Source organism: Pongo abelii, chromosome 12, assembly GCF_028885655.2.
Source record: "Pongo abelii isolate AG06213 chromosome 12, NHGRI_mPonAbe1-v2.0_pri, whole genome shotgun sequence".
NCBI lineage: Eukaryota > Metazoa > Chordata > Mammalia > Primates > Hominidae > Pongo > Pongo abelii.
Window position 1 is genome coordinate 102,004,713 of NC_071997.2, and position 24,671 is coordinate 102,029,383.

General features: G+C 44.7%; 1 protein-coding gene across 1 annotated transcript in view; it reads left to right on the top strand.

Annotated features, from left to right (window-relative positions):
• The window catches only part of CAPN13 (calpain 13), a 91,006-nt gene that overhangs the window by 24,394 nt on the left and 41,941 nt on the right, over window positions 1-24,671 (top strand). Inside the window, exons 2-5 of the mRNA XM_002812157.4 lie at window positions 1,980-2,209; window positions 11,709-11,781; window positions 13,302-13,417; window positions 18,891-19,027. Coding sequence (XP_002812203.3) covers window positions 2,012-2,209; window positions 11,709-11,781; window positions 13,302-13,417; window positions 18,891-19,027 — 524 coding nt within the window. The 5' untranslated portion in view covers window positions 1,980-2,011. The remainder of the gene's footprint in view (window positions 1-1,979; window positions 2,210-11,708; window positions 11,782-13,301; window positions 13,418-18,890; window positions 19,028-24,671) is intronic.

Below are 24,671 nucleotides of genomic sequence, written 5' to 3' on the forward strand. Positions count from 1 at the left end.
GAGAGGTAGGAGGCTTGGCAATGCTATACCGGTTCCACTGTCCCTGAGCATGCACAGAGAATTGGTAGACCCATGATTTTCACAACTCTTCATTATTGAGTGCCATTGCCTTTTGTCTTGAATTGACAATCAATTTCTATCACTGTTTTCTTGCTCTTGAATGATACCTTGACATTTCAGCTTTATCAGTATTTAATTTGTTGTGGGCCCTCTTTTTAACCCTATTGTGAGTGGTGAGACATACTGAATATTTTGTGCCATTATTCTATAAGAACTCAATTGAAGAAATGTACATGTGTATTAGGTTAAACTAAACAGAGCTGTTTGTATTTAACCATTTCTTACCTTAGGTTAAACCCTATGAAACTGACTATATTCAACCATTTTTGACCTACAAAAATGGCAGTTCTGTATGGTCCAATCTAATAGTTCAAATGTAAATGTAAATTATTCGTATCTTGTTTGTCAGACAGTTGTATGCACAATTCTCTCCAAATATGCTTGCACAATGACTGGTGATATTCTGTCTACAAATTTGTGCTATCTAAATAACTTGCCACATGCTATTACAAGGTAATTGTAAGAAAATTGCTAAGTTATGTTAAGTTTACATACATTTTTCCAGGATTCAAAATTTTGATTATGAGTTCATATTCTTTTCTTAGAATTTATTCCTTTATAGTCCTTGCTCATTCATTATCACCTGCTTCCTTTTCCACTGTGAAGTGGAAATGGGTGGAACACACGGACCCTGGGATTTTTTGTGCCACCTGCACTGACCCTGGTCGAAGAAGCTTGAAAAGCCCTATTTTAAGGACCAGAGAGGTTTTTCAATTCCCATAACTAGGAAGTGTGGATTCAGGATTCCCATCCAGGCCAGCCTCACAGATGGAGGACGTGGTACATTTTTGGTGAATGGCACCAGTTACATTCCTGTGGCTGCCTGAACAAGAAACCTCAGCCTTCCTTGTCAACTCAAGGAAAATTGGGATGCTAACATTTACTGAGGGACTACTGCATGCCTGTCACTCTGCTCAGTTGGTTAGGCCAAAACTTATTTAATATCATAACAAACCTATGAGATTTATAGCTTCAATCCATACAGCTGGAGAAATAGGTTCACAGGCTTGAATATTCGCTCCAAATTGCAGAAGCAGTATGTAGCTGATGAAAGCAGAAAGCAAACTTCAAAACCCATGTGATATTCACTGCACTATCTTTTCTTTGTTTTCTTTTTTTCCTCCCTATCCCCCATATTCAATTCTCCACCTATGAAATTACACAAAATCTGTCCACACTCCACCATCTTCCCTTCTGATGCTCTAGCACCGTCTCTCCTGTGGACAAGTGCAGCAGCTCCTGGCTTCCTTCCTGCATCCAGTCCCTGCTCACACCCTCTCTCTGGTCCCCAGATTGCTCCTAGCAGCCCCATTCTATGTACAGATCTGATCATGCCCCACATCTTCAACAGCCCTGCAGAGTTTACGGGGTGTATAAAACATTTCCTCACCCAGCTTTCCAACCTACCTTTCTGACAATCTCTTCCAACACTTCCTACCCACCCTCTGCCCCCATCCCACAAAACCCTCCAACACCCCATGACCTTTCCAATGCAACTCATGGGCTTCTGTGCACTTGCTACTCAGGGAAGCTGTGGACACCTTTTTTTAGCCTATCTACCAGTTCTTCACTTGGCAGTGCTCAATAAATGTTCATGAGATGTACTAGTACTCCATAGCATCTTGCGCACGTGAGAGCACATTGGAAAGCTGTTTTGTACAGCAGATTGAAAGGTTAACTGGGAGTGAGGATGCTTGAATCCTAGTTCAGGCTTAATGACTGTGCCACCAGGGACAGTGCAGACTTAGTCTCAGTCCCTGTAAAGGGTGGTATATCAGAGTGCCCATCTGGGGCTCACATTTGATGATGCAAAGGACTTGATGGCGTACCCCAAAGGTATCCCTTTTTCTCACCAACAGGAAAGGACCTCGGAAGTCTTCTAAGGAGAGTCATGGCGTATAACCAGGAACCTTCAGTGGAGACCTCCATCATCAAGTTCAAAGACCAGGACTTTACCACCTTGCGGGATCACTGCCTGAGCATGGGCCAGATGTTTAAGGATGAGACATTCCCTGCAGCAGATGCTTCCATAGGCCAGAAGCTGCTCCAGGAAAAACGCCTCTCCAATGTGATATGGAAGCGGCCACAGGTGAGTGAGCCCATCAGGAGCATACCCAGCTCCAGGGTCCTCGGAGTCGCCTGCCATGGCACCTCCAGCCAAAAGGAGGTGGGGCCAAACCAAACTGGAAGGAGAATGAAATTCACCGGGTGTCTGTGCTCCAGTGTTGTAGCTACTCAGTGGGATGGGAAGATGCTATAGCAGGAACCAGGAGCCCAGACTCCTGAGTTCTAACCCAGTTCTAACACTAAGTACATCACTAAATTAAAATACCTCAGTTTTTCATCTAAAAAATGGGAAACCATGGGTATGAAATTGTAGTTGTTGCTTTTTGGAGTCTCCTCCACCCCATAAGTGACCCCATCTATCACTCTGTCACCCTTTCTTCTCTTCAGGTGTCAGTATCTTTATATTCTTTTTTCCTTCCCTGTTAGAATTTGCTCAAAGGGAAGATATCAGGTCAGTCATTTACACTATAGGATGAATTGAAATAATCACCTCCCCTCTCTCTTTTATATTCACATTCTCAATCTTAGAGAGGCTTGACCACCTGTAAGAGAATTTTAGACATCAGCTTTAAAATTAGGGAGAAATTGCAGGACAACATTCAGATGTCCCTGACTCCACAACCCCAGCAGATGGCCACTACCTCTACCTTGCAGCCAGGTGAGCCCTCCTGGTTTTTCTAGAACTATCTCAATTTTAGGGCATGACAACTCCACGGAAAATGTCTCAGCTGACTCAACATTCTGATAATCTCATCAGGACTACTGTTGATGCAAAGCACCCGGATAAGGACCACCCTAAGGACCCTCCTTATCAAACCTCTATCCACACTTCTGTAGGCTGCCAGCATAACGTAGAATGAGATAAAATAATAGAATGTCTAGTAAGCTAATCATTATAATATCTGCAACCATTATTGAGCACTGATTAAATGCCAAGCACTGTCCAAACACTTCCCATAAAGTGAAGGTAGGTTACAGAGTAAAGTTATTTTCTAATGGTGGCTACTAATAGGCTATGAGGTCCTCTAAAGTATTTGTCTGGTCTGTGGATATCTAACTCAGTTCTGCACATGGGAAGGAGAACTGAAGACATCAGGGTCTGGGAGGCAACACCTCTTGCCCTATGTTGGGACAGATTTGAAGCTTTGGTGAAGGGAAGGGTTAGGGATCAGGTAGGGTTTGGAATGCTGCTTAGAGAAAAGTGGGGTGTTTCAGCATTCTAGGATCCTCTTATCAGCCATTGGCAGTAAGTCCTCAACAATGACTCTCTTCTTCTAGCCTTTACCTCCTGAGGAGAGCTGAAGCAGAGAATTCTATTTAAAGAAGTTCCAAGAGGTCATTTTTTTTCCTTTGCTATTTTCAGAGGCTGAGATTATTTTAGAAAGTGGTGGGATTTTTTTCTCACAAGGTGCTGAGCAATAGATGTGAGACCATATTTATAGTGTTGAAGAATTTATAACACTTCTCTTTAGAAAGGATTGAGAGATTCTAATTATCTGAATCTCACAACAACTCAACTTGTGATGTCTTTTGGGGGCAAGGAGAAACTGAGGCCAACAGAAGTGAAATTACTTATAAAGAATAATGCCAGGAACCCAAAATAGAGGCAGCCAGGGGCCGAATCTGCTTTTCCCATTACTACTCTCCTCATCCAAAATCTTACCTGAGCTCTACTGCAGGGATTGGGGAGAGGGGTCTTTTTCATTCTGGCACTTCTTTTTAAATGTCATATTTCTTTGTCTTCTTATCACAGTTGACAAGACTTGCCTTTGTGTAGTGCTTTCCAGAGCTTTCCATGTGTCTTCTCATACTTTATCTCCTTTGTTTTCTCCTAACTTTATAGAAAACTGATGTTCAGACAGTTGATATGATAAGCCAAGGTTACATGATTAGTGAGGGAAGGATCCAGAATTTAAATGAAGATTCTTTCCATCTGCTGCACTTTCCCCCCACTGACTTAAGTGCCTAATAGGGGCTCTGTTAGAATTTGGATGAACAAGTACATGAGTGAATGGATGAATGAAGGACCCTATCTACAGGTGCCTGATGCATGTTTCAAGTTCACACGTTCAAGAAAGAAACCTTAAGTCGACCTATTTTCCAAGCAGGACAGTAAAGGAAAAAGCCAATGCACTCACCCCTTCTACACTGTGATGTCCTTGACCCACCGTGTACAGCTGTGACTGCAGAGAGCACTGGAAGAGGAGCCACATCAGCCTGGCCCAATCCTAGTAGTAATGGCCACACCCACAGAGTGCTGACCATATGGCAGGCCTGGCTTTAGGAGCTTTGACTCATCAATCCTCACAGTAACTCTATGATAAGGTACTGTTATGAGCCTCATTTTGCAGCTGAGAAGCAGAATCAGAGAGTAGGGGGACTTCGGCCCAAAGTCATATAGTTGATGATAGTAGAGCTGGAATTTGAACCCAGGAGTCTGGTTCCAAGACCTGAGCTCCTAACACCATGTTACATGGCTCCTGTAAGGCCTCATCATAAGCTCATGTCCTATTCTGGGCTCCTGCCTGTCACTAGTAATTTTTTTGCACTAGTAGAATCTTCTACCTCATGTGAGTAAAACAGGAATCAATCCCTCTCTAAAGTTGATCTGTCTATGTTCTGCCCTTTTTTCCCTTTTTAGGGATAAAAATGGCACCTGTACCACATATGATTACTTTAAGTACTAAATGAGTACAATACTTAGAACAGTGTCTAGCACAGTATAAACACTAAGTAAACACTAGTTTTTGTTACTGTGATTAATTTGGGAAAAGTCATAAGGTAGCAGCTCAGGGCCTATTCCCTGGGATTCTTGGGTTTTCACAGTCCAGCCATCTCAGCTTCAGCCCTTGGCCAGTTTAAGAAAACTCTTTCAGGGAAAAATATGGGTCAGGGGCTGAAGGAAGGTTGGCAGAGAGTGTAGAAAATGCCTTTCTTCTCATGTTCTGCTTTTTTCTTTTTCTTTTTTTTTGAGATGGAGTCTTGTTCTGTTGCCCAGGCTAGAGTGCAGTGGCACAATCTCGGCTCACTGCAACCTCCACCTCCTGGGTTCAAGTGATTCTCCTGCCTCAGCCTCCTGAGTAGCCGGGATTACAGGCATAAGCCACCATGCCTGGCTAATTTTTGTATTTTCGTAGAGACGGGGTTTTACCATGTTGGTCAGGCTGGTCCCAAACTCCTGACCTCGAGTGATCCACCCACCTCAGCCTCCCAAAGTGCTGGGATTATAGGCACGAGACACCACGCCCGGCCTCATGTTCTGCTTTCTATCACTATTGTTAGAAAGTTGACTCCCAAGCCATAGCTTGCTGAGTGCCTGTCCAGAGGTCTGACCAGTGGCCCTTAAACTTCAACTATATAATGGCTGAGGTAGCACCAAGGTGTTTTAGGCCATCTCCACATTCTAAGTTTTTCCTGACAATGAGAAAGCTCCTCCTGTAGGCAACTGGTAAACCACAAGGGACATCATTCTGTTTTGAGTATTCATCCCAGCTTGGCAGGTTCAACACTAGCCCAAGAGTCAGGGGCATAAGAACCAGGCTTAGCTTTCTATGCCTGGTGCAGAAAAGTTGTTTTGTGTCATATATCTTACTTTCTCTCACCTCCCCACCATCTTACCTACCCTTTCCTTCCTCTGGCTCTTGTCCTTCCTTCCTCTAACAATTAACCCAATAATCTAAACCATTTTGCTGCTGAAACTTTTTCTGAAGTAGAAGGAAGCCCTGTTCACATCCTGCTTCAGTCTGTTCCCAAGCCCTCCCCCTCCCCCAGCCAGGCTCCACAACAGCCCATGATGGTGCCCTGTGCAAATGGCACTGAGAGGACCCGACTCCTCATCAGCCTCAATGCTTCCTACAACCCCGGTCTCAGCAAGGGACAGTGCTAAGGATTACACTTACACGTGAGGTATCTATGTGATATTTCCCTGAGCTAAATTTAGTACTTAGAGTAGACGCCTTTTAGGAGAACTTTTATTTCATGGATAGTTTATCAAGCATGTACATGTGAGAAGTATTATGCTAAGCACTTTACATGCAATGTTTCATTTAATTACCCTCACAGTCCTGTGAGGTAGATAATATTATCATCCTCATTAAATAGATCAGCACCATCCAATAGAACATTTTGTGATGATGGAAATGTTCTTCCTGCACTGTTCAATACAGTAGCCACTAGTCACGTGTGGCTATTGAGCACTTGAAATGTGACTGATGCAACCGAGGGATTAAAGGTTTAAATTTTATTGAATTTAAATTAATTTAAATGTAAGTATCCACATATGGCTTGTGGCTACCATGTTGGACAGTACACGATGGTAGACAGTAGAGCTTCACAACAATCACCAATGTTGTCAAATAAACTGAAATTTCATCTTTGTACCCATTTTATAGTAAAACACATTTTACTTCTCAACTGAAAAATGGGCTGTGTGCCCCAAGCACGTTGCTTAACAGGTGTTCGAAGCTCAGCACAGCCGCGTTGTGGCTTCCCGCCTGTGGTCATCCTAGAGGGAGGCACTGCCTATCCAAGTGACACCTTCCTTCCATGCAGCCAGAGCAGTTTCTGAAAGGATCAGTCACTAGAAACGATTCACCTTGGGACCAAAATATGTTCTTCAGGAAAGGAAGAGGTTAACAAGGTAAAGTTGTAAGTGCAGGTTAGGTTATGAAAACATTCCATAAGGCAATAGGTAACAAAAAATGGCAGAAAGTGACCCTGCCAACAGCCAAGTGTCATTCAGCCAGAGAACTTTAATGCCAATAAATCAAAGTCCTCTAGCAAAAATAGAAAAGGGAGTGATGCTGCCACCTGTCCCAGACTGAACTCTGGCCACCGTGTGAAAGGGCCGAACACTAAGATGCTAAACACAGGGCTCTCTTGTCCAAGAGCAGCATGCCAAGTGAGGATGTGGAAGTCTTTAGAGAGAATGCAGAAATATGCCCAGTGATGTCACATGGAAGACATTATTTCTTGGCATATTTCTCTGTCTACCTCTGGAGATGATTAGGGTAGAGCAGCTGGCTTGAGATCACATCAGAGAGGGTATTTTCTAAGATGCCAGGAGCCCTTGAAATACAAGAGCTCTGACATACCTAATATAACACAGATTACCCCCAAGCTTTGCCTGGAGAAAGGTCTCCACAATCCAGAATTAAGTTCCTAAGATTACTTAGCTTGACTATTGCTGTTGGCTTCTGTATTACTCAGGGTTCTCCAGAGAAAAAGAATCATTAATATATATCCTGTTGACATATTTATTGCTAGTAAATATATCAATATATCTTATATAAATATATCCTAGTATATATCTCATTAACATATTGATGTATATCCTAATAGATATCCTATTGATATATTTATGATGAGAGATTTACTAGGAGGGATTGGCTCACATGCTTATAGAGGCTGAGAAGTCCCACAATATGCCACCTGCAATCTGGAGACCCAGGAAAGCCAGTGATGTAGTTAAATCTGAGTGGGAGGCCAGAGAACCAGAGAATGGATGATGTAATTCCCTGTCCAAGGACAGGAAAAGACCAATGTCTCAGCTCCAGGAGTCAGGCAGAGAAAGGGCAAATTCTCCCTTTATCTTTTGCTCTGTTTAGGCCCTGAATAGACTGGATGGTGCCCACCCACCCTGGGAAGGGAATCTGCTTTGCTAAATCCCCCAACTCAAATGTTAATGTCATGTGGAAGCACCCTCATGGACATGCCCAGAAGTAATGCTTAGCCAAGTATCTGGGCGCTCCGTGATGCAGTTAGGATGGTATATAAAATTAACCATCCCAGCTTCCTTCTGTACTAATAATGTTTCAGAGCCCTCAAAGGCCAAGTCCATCTCACAGGATCTGAAAACATAAAGTTGAGAAGATGCTGCCTGCTGGTGTGGTCAGAGTGAAGAACAAGACACTATGGAGGCAGACACTTGATTCAGAGCCTGTTTCTTGTGTGACCTGGAACAAATCGCTCAACTTCTCTGAACCTGCTCCCTGGCCCTGGCTGGGTCTCAGAATCCCCTGAGAAGCTATGTGAATCTTAAACGCTATCTCTGAATGACCTATGAAATCAAAGTAGTGGGAGGTGGGACACAGCAGTCTCCCTGTCTGTGAAGCTGCTGGGTGATTCACAGTCGGCTGGAGACTGCCCATTGCTGGCAGTTCAGCCTGAATCTAATCTAGGTTCTCATCACACTGGCTTCACTGCCCTGATGTGCCTGGCCCATCTGGTAACAGGTGGCCTTCCCAGAGTCAGCACATTCACATTTTCCCAGCCATCTTTACCTGTTTTCTTAATGGGCCTCGTCTCAGGAAGTCAGCCTGGCAGACTAAAATGCTCCTGGGTATCATTTCCATCCCTTCCTACCATCTCTCTTTCTGGATTATTGGTCACAGCTCTGAAGTCCAGGGTCTGGGAGGAACAAGCAGCTTAGAAGACAGGAGACACAGAAGCTGCTTTTGTGCCCACCTTTGATGCAAATGATTCCTGTGTTTTCCCATAAACTTGAAGTCGACTATTGATTTGTGGTTTAAAATCATCACCATTTAATTTTCATCACATTAAAATATCTTTTTGTTCCTAATTAGCTAAAATTTTTGTTTTTAATTTTTATTATTCTAGTAAATCATAAAAAGTTGTTGTGTGTTTATCAAATGCCTTCATAGCATTTATTGAAAGGATACAAATTTTTCTCCCTTTGGCCCATGTAAGTGCTACTTCATATTATTAGATGTCTGACGTGAAACATCCTTGCATTCTGCATTTCTACAGCAAATCCTACACGATGATAACAAATTATCCAAAATAAGTCTGGTATGTCTGTGTGTTTTCTCTCAGGTTGGGCATCAAGGCTATGCTGGTTTCTTAAATGGTGGCAGGATTCTTTTTTAATTTTTATTTTTACACTGAAACTGTCAATGACACTGGAATTGTCTATTCTCTGAAAGTTTGAGGGAACTCAGAGGAAAAATTGCATGTACCTGTAAGCCTTTATAGGGCATTTGGGTGATACTCTTTGGTAACTTTAAAATACTATTCCAAGGCTGTTAGTCTTTTCTGCTTATTTGCTAACATGAGTTAATGTTAGCCAAGTTAATTTTTGTCAGAAAATCATCAGATTTTTTAATTGATTGGCATAGAATTCTACATCATGATTTTATATTTCTAAAGCCCAATTTTTAATTCTATTTTTATTTGGGTTTCTCTACCATATTTGCCAAAGGTTGGGTCTATGTAACCCTCCCCCAAATATTAGGTTGGTGCAAAAGTAATTGTGGTTTTTGCCATTGAAAGTAATGGCAAAAACCATTATTGGACATTACTTTCAAAGGCAAATAATAGAACAATTTATTTATTAATCTTGCTGTTTTTCTGGTATATAATTCACTAATTATTCTTTTCAGTTCTTCCTCCTATTTTTGTGAGGCTCTTTTTGTCTTTTTCTTTCTAAGATCTATGCATTGACTGCTAAATTCATGTTTTTATTCTATCTTGTTTAATAATGAATGCATCTGAGGCTATGGGTTTGTCTGAGTATAGCCTTTTTAATTTTGCAAATATTTCAAAAGAGGGGGATCAATATTTATTGAACATGTACTATGTCAGACACTGTGCTAAGTATTTCACATCCTTCCTCATTTGTAAATGTAAGGACTGGTCCAGCTTTACAAGGCTGTTGGGAGCCTACCAGAGAGAACCCAGGAGAAGGTACCTGCCCTCAGCAAGGGTTTGATGAATGACAGCCATTGCCTTGATTGCATCATCATTAGATTCTCTCAAATGTCCTTACATTTTGTATATTGTTTCCATTTTACACATGAAGAAACTGAGGCACAGCAAAGTAATGGGAATTGTTCAAGGTCTCAAGGTCACGCAGGAAGAAATGTTAGAGTAGGATTCCACAGCAGGTCTGTCTGAATGGGCTTTCCAAGCACACCTACCCCTGCCCTGGGGATCCCTGGAGGGGAGCTAGCAGGACCACAGTGAAGAAGAGCTGTGGCCAAGGTCAAGAAAATGGAGGAAAGCTGTCTTTGTTCCTGGTCTGAAAATGCCACAGCCTCCATCTCTTCTTTACTTCTCACGAGTAGAGGATCTTTGACAGCAGGCCTCCTTTGAGACCTTAAGTCCCCTTTTCCAGTAGAGAGAGGAGACAAGTAAAGGCTACTGAAATGCCCTACACCATTTTAAAACTGGCTGTACTTGGAGCCCTGCATGCAGCCGAAGGCCCTCTGAGCGTCCTTCTCTCTTTCTTGCGTTGGGGGAAATGCCAAAGTTCTGCCCACCATGGCTCTGGCAGAGGGTCGGACCTGGTGCCACCCCAGGGTCCCCCTCACCCGGGTGAGGCCTGGGCCTGAGATTTCCCCTCCCGGCATGTGACGGTGTCAGTTAGTTGCAGAGAAAGCAGTGGGAGGAGTTTGGTAAAATGATCCCCACGGCCAGGATCCTGTGTTTGCAGGCGGGCACACCTTCGTTTTCCCCTTAGTGTGCATCTCTTCCAGGAAATCTGGGCAGTTTATGAAGAGCTGGCAGGTTCTACAAGGCACATGACTCTGTACATGAATGGCTACTGAGAAAATGAATCCAATTCTAGTTTGTAGGCCTGCTCTCTGCAGACTTATTGGTCAATGTGAAAAGAAATGATACAAGGACCAATTACCAAATTATGCAAATCCAGGAACAGCTGCATAGAGAGGAGGCCGAGGTCATCCTGGCCAAGTCTAGAGGGCCGGCTGGTGCTGGGGCAGAAGCCAGACCTGTGGCCTGGTGTTCTCCCAAAGTGCCTGGGGATTCCCTTTGGGAACTCTCACAATTTTGGTGCCTGCTGAGAGTTCTTCATATTCTTCCCAGATGTGGCAGCACTGGCGGAATCCTCCATAACCACTTTCTCTGGCTGGCAGGCACTATGTGTGTTAGAAGTTAAGGAAGGACCGGGCACTGAGTACCAGCTCCTCACACAAGTGGACTGCGGCCTTCCAGACCCAGTCTGTGAGTTACCCAGGGAGTGGGCAAAGAGCTGAGTCATGTGTACCTTGTATCCCTTATAGCATATGGCTAGACTTAAACCTGGAGTCCAAAATACCTATGCTAATTTCTGAGATATACCATTTCACAACAAAAGCTTTATTATGAAAGTTATAGTACTTTATTACATTTATAAACCTCTCCTCTAATAAATGTATTCTATTCATTTTTGATGGTTTATTTACAACCTCTTAATAAAGCACTGCCTTGTCGAGATGGAATGGCTATTTGATCCAAGGACTCCAAGTCCTTATTTATGTTATCTCTTCATGTAGTATGCTAATGCATTTATGGCCTGTCTCGTCAGTTACATTTACACTCCGTGACACCTGCTGCCTTCCTGGTAGCAATAAAGGCTGAAGAACGTGGTGAACTTTCCTAACTCGGATTTTAAGCACCTATTTAAGAATTAACCTCGACCCTTGAAAGACAAAGTGAATGACGTCACTTTGGGATACAAAGGAATAAACGATGTTCATAGCTTTTCTCCCTCTTTCCTAAAGGATCTACCAGGGGGTCCTCCTCACTTCATCCTGGATGATATAAGCAGATTTGACATCCAACAAGGAGGCGCAGGTAAGAGTGCAACATCTTCCCTCCGTGCCCTGGATAGGAAGTGGTGGAGGGTGGTGCCTACCCACAGAGTTCTGCCCCACTTCTGAGGGAGAAAGGCCAGTTCCCTTGGTGCTGCTGTGGACAAACTGCTCACGCCCAATCCTGCAGCCTGCAATGAGCAGGGGAAAAGGAGACAGGAAAAATGCAAGCAAACATACACTGAGTTTCTGCAATGACTGTGCAAGACACCTTGTATGTGCAACAACCCCATTTCACATATGTGACAATGGAGAGTGCAAGAGGTAAAATAATTCGCTTAATGTCACACACTCAGTTAGCAACAGAGTTAAGAATCCAGCACTCTCTGACTGCTTCCCACCCCACCAGACAGCCCCAGAGCAAAGGAGCTGCTGAGAGCTGGAGGACATGGACAGTGAAACAGGAGGGGCTGCCTAAGAGGAGGTACCTGGGCTGTTCCAGGTGTGGCCAAAAGAAACCTCAGAAAGAGAAGCCTTGGAGTGAAAGGGCAGAGCTGGCTGGAAAGTGTATAGGAGTTGGGAGACAGCAAAAACAACAACCCTTCTGAGAATACACTCTAAGCTTTCAAAATATCAGCTTGCAGATGATGGGTCCTGTACTTGAACTTCGCCTGGTGAAATCACCGTGCCTTGGACCAAGTCAATAGAGCCTGCCTGGCCACCAGCCAATGGTTCCCCTGTTAGGGTTTCACCTAACTGGAGAAAGGACCTCTCTGAGGCCATCTTTGTGGCTTCTGTACTGAACCCAGTGCCTGATGTGAAATGGCATTCAAAGACAAATTGATCATGTTAGGGGTGAAGGAGAAAGGACTCAGGGAGGGGAGGAGAGACTCAAAAGGGCTTACAAGGACATCCAAGGAGAAACTCGAGGCCACGCATCCCTCAAGGAGGAAAAGGAGAGAACGTCCCCCTACTTCTGCACAGGGACGGGCTGAGCTAATAGCAAAGAAAAACACGAATCAGTTTTCCTCAATTGTACACAGCATAATTGCCAAAATTTGCTGTAACTGAGCACCTGTGGCAAAAAGAGAATCAGAGGCTGGACGTGCTGGCTCACACCTGTAAGCCCAGCACTTTGAGAGGCTGAGGTGAGTGGATCACTTGAGGTCAGGAGTTTGAGACTAGCCTGGCCAACATGGTGAAACCCTGTCTCCACTAAAAATAAAAAAAATTAGCCGGGCTTGGTGCAGCTGTGGAGGCTGTGGCAGGAGAATCGCTTGAACCCGGGAGGCGGAGGTTGCTGTGAGCCGAGAGCATGCCACTGCACTCCAGCCTGGGCTACAGAGCGAGACTCCATGAACACCACCACCACCACTGCCCCTTCTTTATCTTGCTTGGAGCCAGTCCCTGTGACTCCCTCCCCTGGTTCTCCTCTCTCAGAGGAAAAAAAATGCATTATTTAGAAGGAAGTGTGTGGCCTCTGGTGGTAAGGACCTTTGAAATTATGGGACGGGGTTTCCAAGTGTGTCCAGTCAGCCTTTCCTGGCTTATCTCCCCTCACAGCTGACTGCTGGTTCCTGGCAGCACTGGGCTCCTTGACTCAGAACCCACAGTACAGGCAGAAGATCCTGATGGTCCAAAGCTTTTCACACCAGTATGCTGGCATTTTCCGTTTCCGGGTACGTGTGCCCTTGCAGCGCTCATTGTATGATGGGGTTCTCTGTGAGTACAGGGAAGGTGAAAGTCTTAAGTTTTCTCATGGCCGGGAAGCCTGAGATGAAAGTGACAGTCGTGTTAGTTACCTTCCCTACCTTCAAAAAAAGGATTCAAGCTTATAATCTGACAACACACAGGGAAGATTAGAGTTGAAATGTTTTTGTGTAAATAAAAAGAAATGACAGAAATGATTAGCAAAAGAGTCACTGATCGAGAACCCTGTAACTAACATCGAGTTTTTGTCTCTGTCTATTCCTGTGCCATATCGTGCTATTTTGATTACAGTAGCTTTATAGGAAATGGTAACATCTGGTAGGATAAGTTCTCCTTCATTATTCATTACCATTTTCTCAAAAATATCTTGGTAATTCTTGCACATTTATTCTTCCATGAGAATTTTAAAATTATTTTGTCTATTTTTTTTTTAAAAAGCCACTGTGATACAGAATGCAGCAGGCTTTATGTATTAATTTAGAAAAATTACATTTTTATTATTTTAAGTTTTCCTTTCCAGAAACACGGGATACCTTTCTATTTATTCAGAACTAGTTTTATGTCCTTCAGTAAAGTGTTATATCTATATTGGTGCTGTGTCTTTCTTGATAAATTCATTCTCAAACATTTTATAATTTTGTGGCCCATGTAAATGAGGTCTTTTTCCCCTCATTTTGAACTTGGTGCTGCTAAAAAAGAGAAAAGCTACTACTTACCATATATTAAACTGCATCTAGCCATCTTACCAAATTCTTTTATTAGTTCTTAATTCTTTCTTTAACAGAATCTGGAATGGTTTAGTTATCTAATAATATTATCTGCAAATAGATAATTTTGTGTCTCCTTTTAATATTTGCAGAACTTATTTTGCTCTCTTGCTTTGTCACATTAGCTAGAACCTCACAATTTTGAATGAGTGACAAGAGCCAAATCCTGCCTTCTCTCGACTTCAGTAATGTGCTTCCTTGATTTACTCTTCTTTCAGTACATTCAAGTTGCTAAAAATTGTATTGGAATTTTTGTACCTATCTCATGCATAAAATTGATCTCTAGTTTGTGTTATTTTTATCATGTTTAAGTTCTGCTAGCTTTTTAAAACAAACTGATTGAGCTTTACATACCTTGATTTGAAATAAGTAGAATAATGAGAGCTAATCATTGATTAACTGTTCTTTGAAAGTAAAATAGACAATAGTGAAATTACCTGGGCCTGCCTCCCTTTTAAATGTGATTTCTTTAATTCTTCCAATGTATTCAATAGCTATCCAACAGGTCTTTTATTTCTACCGAAGTTAATTCTTGAAATTTATACTCAACTAGAAAAATCAACTGTTTCTTCAGTATTTTTAAATATATTGCCACCGAGTTGCTTATATGAATCTCTGACAATTCATTTAACCTCTTGTAATCTGTGACTAAATCTACTTTCTCAATCTGTGCTGTATTTTTACTTTTCCTTTTTTTCTTAATTCCGCTTTTCTTTATCCAATCGATCTGTTGTGTGGGTGTTGTGTTTGTTTTTTTTTTAACAAATCAACTTTTGATTTTTATTAGTTTTTCTATTCTTTTTCTTTTGAGGTTTTGTTTTCTATATAACTAATTATTTCAATCCCATCTTTATTAATTCCTTTATGCTTTCTCCTAATTTTATTGTTTTTTGTGATTTTCTGAAACTGCACACTTAATATTCTTAGTCTTTTTACTTTCCTCTGAGATGTGTATCCATAGGTTTTGATATAAACAGTCTTACTTTTATTAATGTTTAAGATAATACATTTTTAGTTTTTGTATCTTTCTTCATATAGGGGTTGTTTCTTTAAAGTTTATTTGATTTTCAAGTGATTAAGTTTTGCAAGGGATAATCTTTTAGTTGCTGAGTCTCTGTTTTATTATAATCGGAGAATATAATTCATAACTCTCTGCATTTGGGGAGAGTAATAAAGTAGTTTTATTTCTAGCCAAGCCCACAGCAGTTTTTATGAATGGCTCATGGACACACAAGAACAATCTATATTATCCAGTGGTTGTGAGTTTTACATACTGAATCAAGCTCTATGATTTGCAGTTGTGTTATCTGTCATTACGTCTTTCATCTTTACTTATTTTTCGTCTGCTTGATTCATTAGATCATAAAGAGGAGAAGTTCCTCCCATAGTTATTGTTTGGAGAATTCTTATGTTTTCAGGTGCTCTGGCTTTACACTTTTCCTGCTATGTTCTTTGGTGCCCAAAGGTTTATGATCTTGCTATTTTCTTATTGCAACAAAATTTGTACAATATCCCTATTTGTTGCATTTAATGCTCTGGCCTTGGATTCCTCTTTGCCTGATATTCCTATTGCCACTTTGGCTTCCTGTTATGTACATTTCCCTGTTATATTTTTGTTCATCTCTTTATTATTAATTTCATGCTCACTTTGTTATAGGTGTGTTTCTTATAAAAAGCATATTTAAAACTCATTGCCTACCACTGTTTCTCCCACCCTTCATTTCTCCTTAAAATTTTTGTTCTAATTAAACCTTTATTAGATAGAATTTCCTTAATAATTTCCTCAGAATATGTGAGAGTTTTTCCTTTGCTCTCACTTAAAAATGATATTTCATTTAGGTTTAGGATTCTTGGATCACATTTCTTTTCCTGAAAAGTCTGTAAACATTGTTTCGTTGTCTTGTAGCTTCCAGTGCTGCAGAAGAAAAATCTTATGTTAATCTATTCTCTGGACTTTGACTTTGTATGCGACGTGTTCTTTCCAACTGAGAGTCTATAAGAAGTGCTGGCCGGGCGCGGTGGCTCACGCCTGTAATCCCAGCACTTTGGGAGGCTGAGGTGGGTAGATCACGAGGTCAGGAGATCGAGGCCATCCTGGCCAATATGGTGAAACCCCGTCTCTACTAAAAATACAAAAATTAACTGGGCGTGGTGGTGCATGCCTGTAATCCCAGCTACTTGGGAGGCAAAAGCAGGAGAACCCTTAAACCAGGGAGTCGGAGGTTGCGGTGAGCCGAGATCATGCCACTGCACTACTGCACTCCAGCCTGGCAACAGAGCAAGACTCCGTCTCAAAAAAAAAAAGAAGTGCTCTCTCTCCTTGGAGTTCAGAAATCTATATGTACACCTGCTAAAAATTAATCTTGCCTGGGAATTCAGTGATATTTTTCAATCTGAAGACCTATATCCTTCTAGTCAACTAAGTTTCCCTCTGTTATTTTTGGGCCCCTCCTTTATCCTGCTCTTGCCTCCTTACATTCAACTATTTGCATATTAGGTCTTCTGTCAGGCAGGTGATGCTACTGCTGCTGGTTCAAGGACCACACCAGGGAGTGAGCTAGAGGATCCAGGATTGAGCTGTGTCTGGGCTTGTCCCAGGGTGCCAGCATTGATGGAGCTACTTAGGTGGTTAGGACAACTCAAGGCCCAGGCAGGACTCACTCTGCCCTTTTGGGTGGTGAAGAAAGTCACACAGTTCCCCAGAAGCAGCTGCAGCACACTGACCTCTGTAGATCTCCTCTCATTGCTGCGAGCTTGGATACTGCTCTCCAAAAGTTATCCAGTGCCCAGGTTACCTCAGATGCTTCACCTGAAACACTCTGGTTTCCCTGTCAGACCACTGAGTGTTGGCAAAATGGCCTCCAGCATGGTTCTTGGAAGGTACAGACATGATCCAAATGCCAGCCCTCCCCACCCAGAGGCATGGACCAGGAAATGCAGGTGGTGGCCTCATTCTTGACCACCAGTCAGGCCCTTTGCATCCTCTCTGAGAGTGGCAAACTTATCTGATGTCCCCTTTGTATAGGGAGAGCAAGTTTGGTCAGCATTACTGGTGTGGGAAGATAGGGCTAAGAGTTATTTTTAAGATGAACTAACCAGAGAAGCTCATTCGAGCCGGGACTTACTCATTCTTAATGTCCTACTGTGTGCCAGGCATTGTCCTAGGTGCTGAACCAAACGGCCACTGAAAAAGAATCTCTACTCTCATAACTACAATCTTGTTTTCATAATCTCACCTTTTGTGATCTCATCTAATCCTAATCACAACCTATGAGGCAGTTCTTACTCTTACTGCCATTTGACAGATGAGAAAACTGAGTCCCAGCGAATTATCTTGTTCAACATCTGTTGCTAAAGTAATAAGAGGCAAGACCAGCATTCAACTACAGTTCCACCAGCTGACTGCTGTCTACTACATGCTGCCACCCAATTAAGCACAAAATCCAGGTTGTCCTTTTGGTACTCCCTTCTGGGGACTGGGATTAGCTTCCCTCGGTGCTTTGGACGCATTTTGTAATCACCTTCCTAAAACCATCCCTGTTGCCTCTCAGCCTCACTGCCGACACATCTTGCTGCTCACTGCAATAGGAACACAAGTCCACAGCTGTGCAGAACACGCCACAGTGCACTGGCTCATTAGCAACTATTAAAACATCTTTGCTTTGTCTCCACTGACATATCTGTCTCAATCTCCATCTCTGCTCTGAAATTGCATCCTCGGCTGGATGCAACAGCCTGACATCTGGGACATCCAGATGTGGAAAAGGCCATGTGGATGAGCGATCCCAACCACCAAGCTTTCCATGGAGTCCACCCAGTGGAAATTTGCCTTCACCAAAGCTCAGGGCTGAAGCCGGAAGCCCTGCTGCTTCTACACAGGGGAGGCCAGCAAAGAGAATCCAAAAAGCTGGCTTTGTTATGAATTTTCCTCATTTGGCCATGTCCCCGGGTGAACCATTTAGAGTTGAATGCTAAAGATTCAAATAGTCTGTTTTGGAGAGGAACATCTGGTTCATTTGCGCTCTTAGCAGTAGCAATGCCAGCCAGTATCCTTTCTGCTGCTATAATGGCAGGGCCAGCTTGATGGAAGAAGAGGGGGGCCAGAGGGAGGCTGTCACTGCTCAGACCTCCTGAGCCATCCATGTCATCTGTCTCCAGGCCTTTGCCCACAGTGTGCCTCTTGTCTGGGATACCTTCCCTGTCTCCCTGCCACGTGCTTAAATCCTGCCTCTTCTTTCAAGCCCTCAGCTCCTGCAGGCTCTGCCTCTCTCATGCTAGCCCTGCCCCCACCACTCTCCTCTGTTGGTAGCATTGCTTCCCTATTGCCATTTTGTGCACAAGAAGTACCTGGAGAGTTTCATTTGTGTCACTGAAGCTCACAAAGGACTTGCCAAAGAGAGGCAACACTTAGATGCAAAGTGAAGCTAGAACCCAAGTCTGCTTCTTCCCTGACTATATCTTCCTGGACTAAGTTGGTCTGTGACTCATTTTCTCCATCTGCCGGTTGAGATGACATGCCTGCCTCCTGCCTGGCAACCTGAGCTGGGATTTTGTTTGGAATAGAGTTCATTATTGCATTGTAGAGGTCATGTTGCAACTTTTGGCTTAGGTTAGAGGACCCAGGAGCTCCCTCCTGCCTCAACTCTGTCAAAGCATATGCTTGGCTCTCTTCCAGTTCTGGCAATGTGGCCAGTGGGTGGAAGTGGTGATTGATGACCGCCTACCTGTCCAGGGAGATAAATGCCTGTTTGTGCGTCCTTGCCACGAAAACCAAGAGTTCTGGCCCTGCCTGCTGGAGAAAGCCTATGCCAAGTAAGTACAACCCCGCCGCCCATCAGCCCAGAGTTTCAGGGCTGGTCCTGCCTACCCAGAATGCAAACAGTCCCTGTTGGAGCATTGCAGCCTTTGCCACCTGGCTGGACATCTCCATAAACAATCACCATGTGCAAAGGTCCATGTTGGGGCCATCAGGAGGGTCCCACAGGCACATAGTGAAGAGTGGGCAGGGCAGGGGCTGGACAGAGATATGCACTGACAATGATATTATTGCAAGGCTGGTATCAGGGCCCAAAGAAATATATTTAATAATATCACGGTCAAAGTCCGATGAGAGCGCGGAGGAGAGAGTAAACAATTCTGACTCTCTGACTCACAGAAAGTCAGGCTGAGGCTGTGTGGAGGTGGTGGCATTTGAGTGAGGCCTCAAAGGATGGGCAGGATTTCAGCAAGGGGAGAGGGGATAGGTGGGAGGAGGCATCTCCAACAATGGGAGTGATTCAAATAAAGGCATCATCAGGGGTGGTCCAGGCAGTTGGGCACCCGGTGTGGCTGCTACGAGGTGGCATTTATGTGTGGGCGTGGGGCAGGACATGCTTATTCTCATATGGTCAAAATACCATGACTTAGGAACTGCCTTTAGGTTCTGACAAGCTTAAGAACTTATAAACATCCCAATTCACATGTTGTACTTAGATTCTTTGGGTTGCTTTTATTCAGCAGATGTTTATTGAGCATTTAACCATATGCCAGGCACTGTGCTTGGCACTGGGACAGACGCTCTCAGACTGACTCAAGTGGATGTGTGCAGGACTGTGGATGGGGGGGTGCACGTGTGTGTGTGAGGAAGAGGGCACTGTCCTAAACACCCACACAGGTGATGAAGATACACTCAAACTTTCCATAATCAATACAATGGAAACACAAAGAGTAATGACACATCCGTCTCCTCCTATGAGACTGCAAAAGCTGGAGAATGCCAAGTGCTCGCCAGCATGTGGGGATCCAGGACCCTCCAACAGCACGGGAGGGAGTGTGCACCCAGGCAGCCTTCTGAAGGACAACCCGACAATACTTAGCTTGGCTACACACACTTCTCACACCCAATAGGGACATTCCTGGGGGCCCCTAAGAGGACACATCTGAGGATATTCTTGACTGCCACAAGGTTGTTATGGAGTGTCCATCACTGAGGTCAGTGGGTACAATGGGTGGGCACACTTCATGGAGAGCCACGCAGCAGTCAGAAGCCACAGATCCCATCTGTGCACTGTGACCGGGACGGTCCTTAGAGGCAGGGTCCTTGAGGCCCCGTAGAAGTGTCCTTAGTGGGTGTGAGACATGCGTGTAGCCAAGATAAGTATTGTCAGATTGTCCTTCAGAGGCTGCCTTTGTGCACACTCCCTCCTGTGCTATTTGGGGGTTCCTGGATCCCCACATCCTGGCAAACACTTGGCATTCTCCAGCTTTCTAGCTTTTGCAAATGAGGTAAGAGGCACTGAGCAATCCCATGCACAGTTATTTATGGAAACGGAAACTCTGTGCCCTGCAATTCTCATTTCACAAGAACGCATACAAACAAAAGGTGCATATTCCACATCCTGAAATGCTTGTCTTGGGGTGGAGGAGAAAAAGAATGTGGATAAAAGGAAGGAAGGAAGGAAGGAAAAAAGAAAGTTCATGAAATGAAACAAATTTAAAAAAAGAGCAAGACCTCGCAGTGATGATATCATGAACGGGGAAGGCGGCACACCTGGAAATAGGACAGGAAGGTATGCAGAGGCCCAAGGGCAGGGATTCTCATGAGGCTGGTCCCCAGGGGCTGGAGAAAGGCTCTGGCATTGGTTTGGCTGCAGCTGCTGTGGCTTCTGCTCTGCTCTGCTCCTCTCTGTAGCTGGCCCGCTGCTCCTCCTCCCGCCCAGTCACCTGTCTTTGCTATGCATCTTCCTCTGCTGCCTCCTCACTCTGCATTTCTCAGGACCCCCACTTCCTCTGAACTCCCATCAGGCCACCTGGCCTTGTGCCTCTGTCTTTACCTTCTGCTGCTTTCCATCCGATTCCCTGCCCGGTACCTGATTCCAATCCAGAGAGTTGGAGTCTTATTGCTCAAGCCTGGGTCAGGACCCCATCGGCCCAATCAGCCATGACCTGGGTCAAGTGGCTACAAAGGGACAGGATCTGGGGAAGGGACACTTGCCCTCAGGAGGGGCTGTGTGTGAGGCAGGCACCTTGAAGGGGCGAGGGAAGTGCCAGAGCTGGGGATCACTGCTAGCAGATAAAAGCAGAGAGGACCATGCCCTTGAGGAGAAAATGAGTGGAGAGCATCATAGGTCCAGAAAATTCTGGAGATCATCCTAACCAGCCTCTCAGCCCACAAATGGAGAAGCTGAGTCTCCATTTGTGATGAGATGGCAGGTGCACATAGTTAAGCTGGGCCTACCAGGTCTTTACTCACCTGGCCAGGGACATCGTTATCTTCCCCATCCATTCTGCAGCCTTGCCAAGTGCAGTCCTGGGCCCTAGAGGTGGTGATAGCACCACAGTCCACCCCTGTCCTTCTGGAGGTCACAGTCCAAACAGTGAGGTGCCTCAAGACCTCTTTTTGTGCATTCTTTCTTTTTGAGGCAAACTTGTGAAAAACTAAAGTTTTTGTTCATTTCTAGCATCAGAAACAGCTGCTCATTAGCATTTGAGAATGAAGCCCAGATAACAGCCAAGGTTGTTGAACCAATCCACATTTGGGAGGTTAATTCACTTCTAAGCTACTTATGAAAACACTGCCATTATCTTTTCAATACAGATTCAGCCCTCATCTCTTCAGAGCCTCGTTTTATCCTTATGTAAAAACGGGGAGACCAGTGGTTCCCTGGGAGAATTAGAAATCTTGCAGAAGGAAATGATGACTTTGACCCCATTTTGTTAACTGATGACCTCAAGCAATCATTCAGCTTGAAAAGAAATAGGAACGTGGACCTGGCATCTGCATTCTACTGCTTAAAGATATCTAGCAGAGGATAAAATGTCTCAAACTATTAAAGCTGTTTAAAAGGTCCCCCACCCCCTCACTATCCAAAAAAGGAAGCTCTAAAATGCAGGGGTGAATCACATAGAATTATAGGGTTTCAGAGCCAGAAAGGACGTCTGTGAGCATCAAACCCCACCTTCTTTGAAAGTTGAGGAAACAGGCTCAGCGAGGTGAAATGACTGGCCCAAGATCACACACAGATGAGGATGGGATGAGCACGATTTTCCCTAGTCACTATTTCCCACGCCTTCCCACCATCCCTGACACTGTCAGTCCTACAAGAAAATGATTTGTCTTTTTGCTGCTTGAGGAGCTCAGCGTCTGGCACATGAGGACCACAGCCCAAACGTAGAGAGCCTATCTGTCCAGATGGAGAGGGACCTCTTCCCTCCAAGGGTGCAGGCAACAGCCCAGTGAACACATGGTCTCCAAACTTTCTATTCTCCTTGCTGCTGGGGAGTCTGGAAATTAATTGGTCAAGTCAAATGAAAACCATATTTAGCGTTTTGTTTTCCCCAGAGGTCGTGAAATAGAGAGGAGATTGAGGAGTGAGAGCTAGTAGGCTGCTTACCATCCTTTATGGAATCTCTACAGCATTTCAGCATCTTCTCTGGCTCTATCTGAATTCTTTCCTCTTTCATATGATTGCTGGGCACAAAGACATTTTCCCCAAAGGAGGCTGAAGCAGAGGATGGGGACAAGGCTGTCTCAGAATTCCTGGTTCAGGTGACAAGGAATAGTGGTGGCTGCGGTGAACACAGTTCTCTCTCTCTCTCCTTTCTGCTTCCTGTCAGCAAAGGGGGCTAAGAATAGTTGCCATGATCCTGAACATCAGCAGGATCCGTGAGCTCATGTTTAGAACGCAGAAAGATAGCTCCTTGTCAAAACACCCAGCTGCTGCTGGGACAGGTTTCATGGGCATTGTGGATACGTAGTAAGAGAAGACTTTAGAAGACACCAAAGGGCTCTGGCCGTGAGTGGCAGGGAGTGCCTTTGGTTGTCTTGGGTGACTCCGAGGTGACTGCCGGATGCTGTGGGTGCAGGATGTCAGACGGGGCCCACAGGCAGTGAGACAGTGAAGTGACAGAGGGGCCAGGCCCCACCGCGGCTTTTCTGGAGTGCTGTTCTTTAGCACAACCCTGTTTGAAGCCAGGAAAGGCGCCCTGAGAGTATCACCAGGAAGGGGCTGTTGCAAAGAGCAGGAGGTAGCACTGGTGGGGAATGGGTTCCCAAACCCCAGTCCTTGTGAATTTCCAGCACCCTCAGCCACGCCCTGGTAATTGGAACAGGAGCCAGAACCCACATGGGACAGCAAGGGAGTCCAGAGCTCAGCCCCAACCAGGCACACTCACCACCAAAGGAGGCTCTACAGTTGACTGAGCAAATGCTCCAGAGAGAAAAATCTAGACCCTGGGTCAGAGAGAAGGCGAGCAGGAGGATAAGGTTTAGAACCAGTTTTAAAACAAGTCAAGATTAATCTGTCACATGGGGGCTCCTGTAGAGATGCCCCTTCATTCTGGGAATCCTCAGTTTTCTTTAATAAAAGGCTTTCTAAGCCGTTCCTTCTAAGCATTCGTGCCTGGGGCAGAGTCCTCCTGATAGTGACTGCTTGATACGATACGCATTTGCTGAAGTGAATCTACCGGAATTCCGTGTGATCCCCAGGAGGAGAGAATGTCAGAGGGGGAAACAGTGAGAAAGGAGTTTTGAGGACTCATCCAGTCCACCCTGCAGCTTCCAGATGAAAGGCCAAGGGCAGGGAGGGGAAGGGTCTTGTCCAGGGTGGAAGACCCAGTTGGAGGGAGCAGCAGGATAGACCCAGGCCCTGATCGTGTGTGATTTTGCATTACCAGAACAAAAGCTGCAGCCAGGACTTCCTCCACTGCCTTCCACCCTGTGAAGGGCTCTGCCTCTGCCTGCTCACCGGGGACAGGAACGTGTAGGTCCCTGGCGAGAAGCCCAAGCAACAGAGGCAGCAGTGAGTGTGGCTCCTGCTGGGTGGCTTTGATGCCAGGGTCTCCTGCCTGATCTGACCTCAGTTCCATATCCTTTGTGAGCTTGCCCTGCCTGAATTTCAAGATTCCATGGAACCCTTCCAATTCGTCCCAAGTTCTCAAAACAAATCTGACTGTCCAGCCCCTGCATGAGAGGTTCCTTTGTGACTGATCAGGCCACCCTCTCTCCTGGGGAACGTTAGGCCTCTTGGGTCTGGCCCTGCCCATCTCCCAGAAACAGAAATGCCATGGGTGGGGGTGGAGGCAGGGTGGCAGGAAGAGATGCTTTGGAGAAGGGGGTGAGGGTTTTAAGCTTTTGGGGTATGTTACCTAAGACTCATCCTTACCTATGTTACCTTCAGTTAAGCCAGTGATCTCCCTAATGATCTGGGGGCGAGTGGGTAACTCTGGGAATGGGAATTCTGGATCAGGGTTTGCAGAGTAAGAACAGTGGCTCCCAATGTCCACTGCCAGCATCAGGGTATGGCTGTGAGCTCTTAGAGAGCAGGAATGGGGTTTTGAAACATATGCCTCTCATAGTCCCTCACCCACAGTCAGTACTTCACACTGCTGTTAAACTGAATGGGAAGCAGGAGATACTCAACATAATAATATCCAGTACTCATTAAGGGATGGCCGCGTGCCAGGCACTATGTGGAAC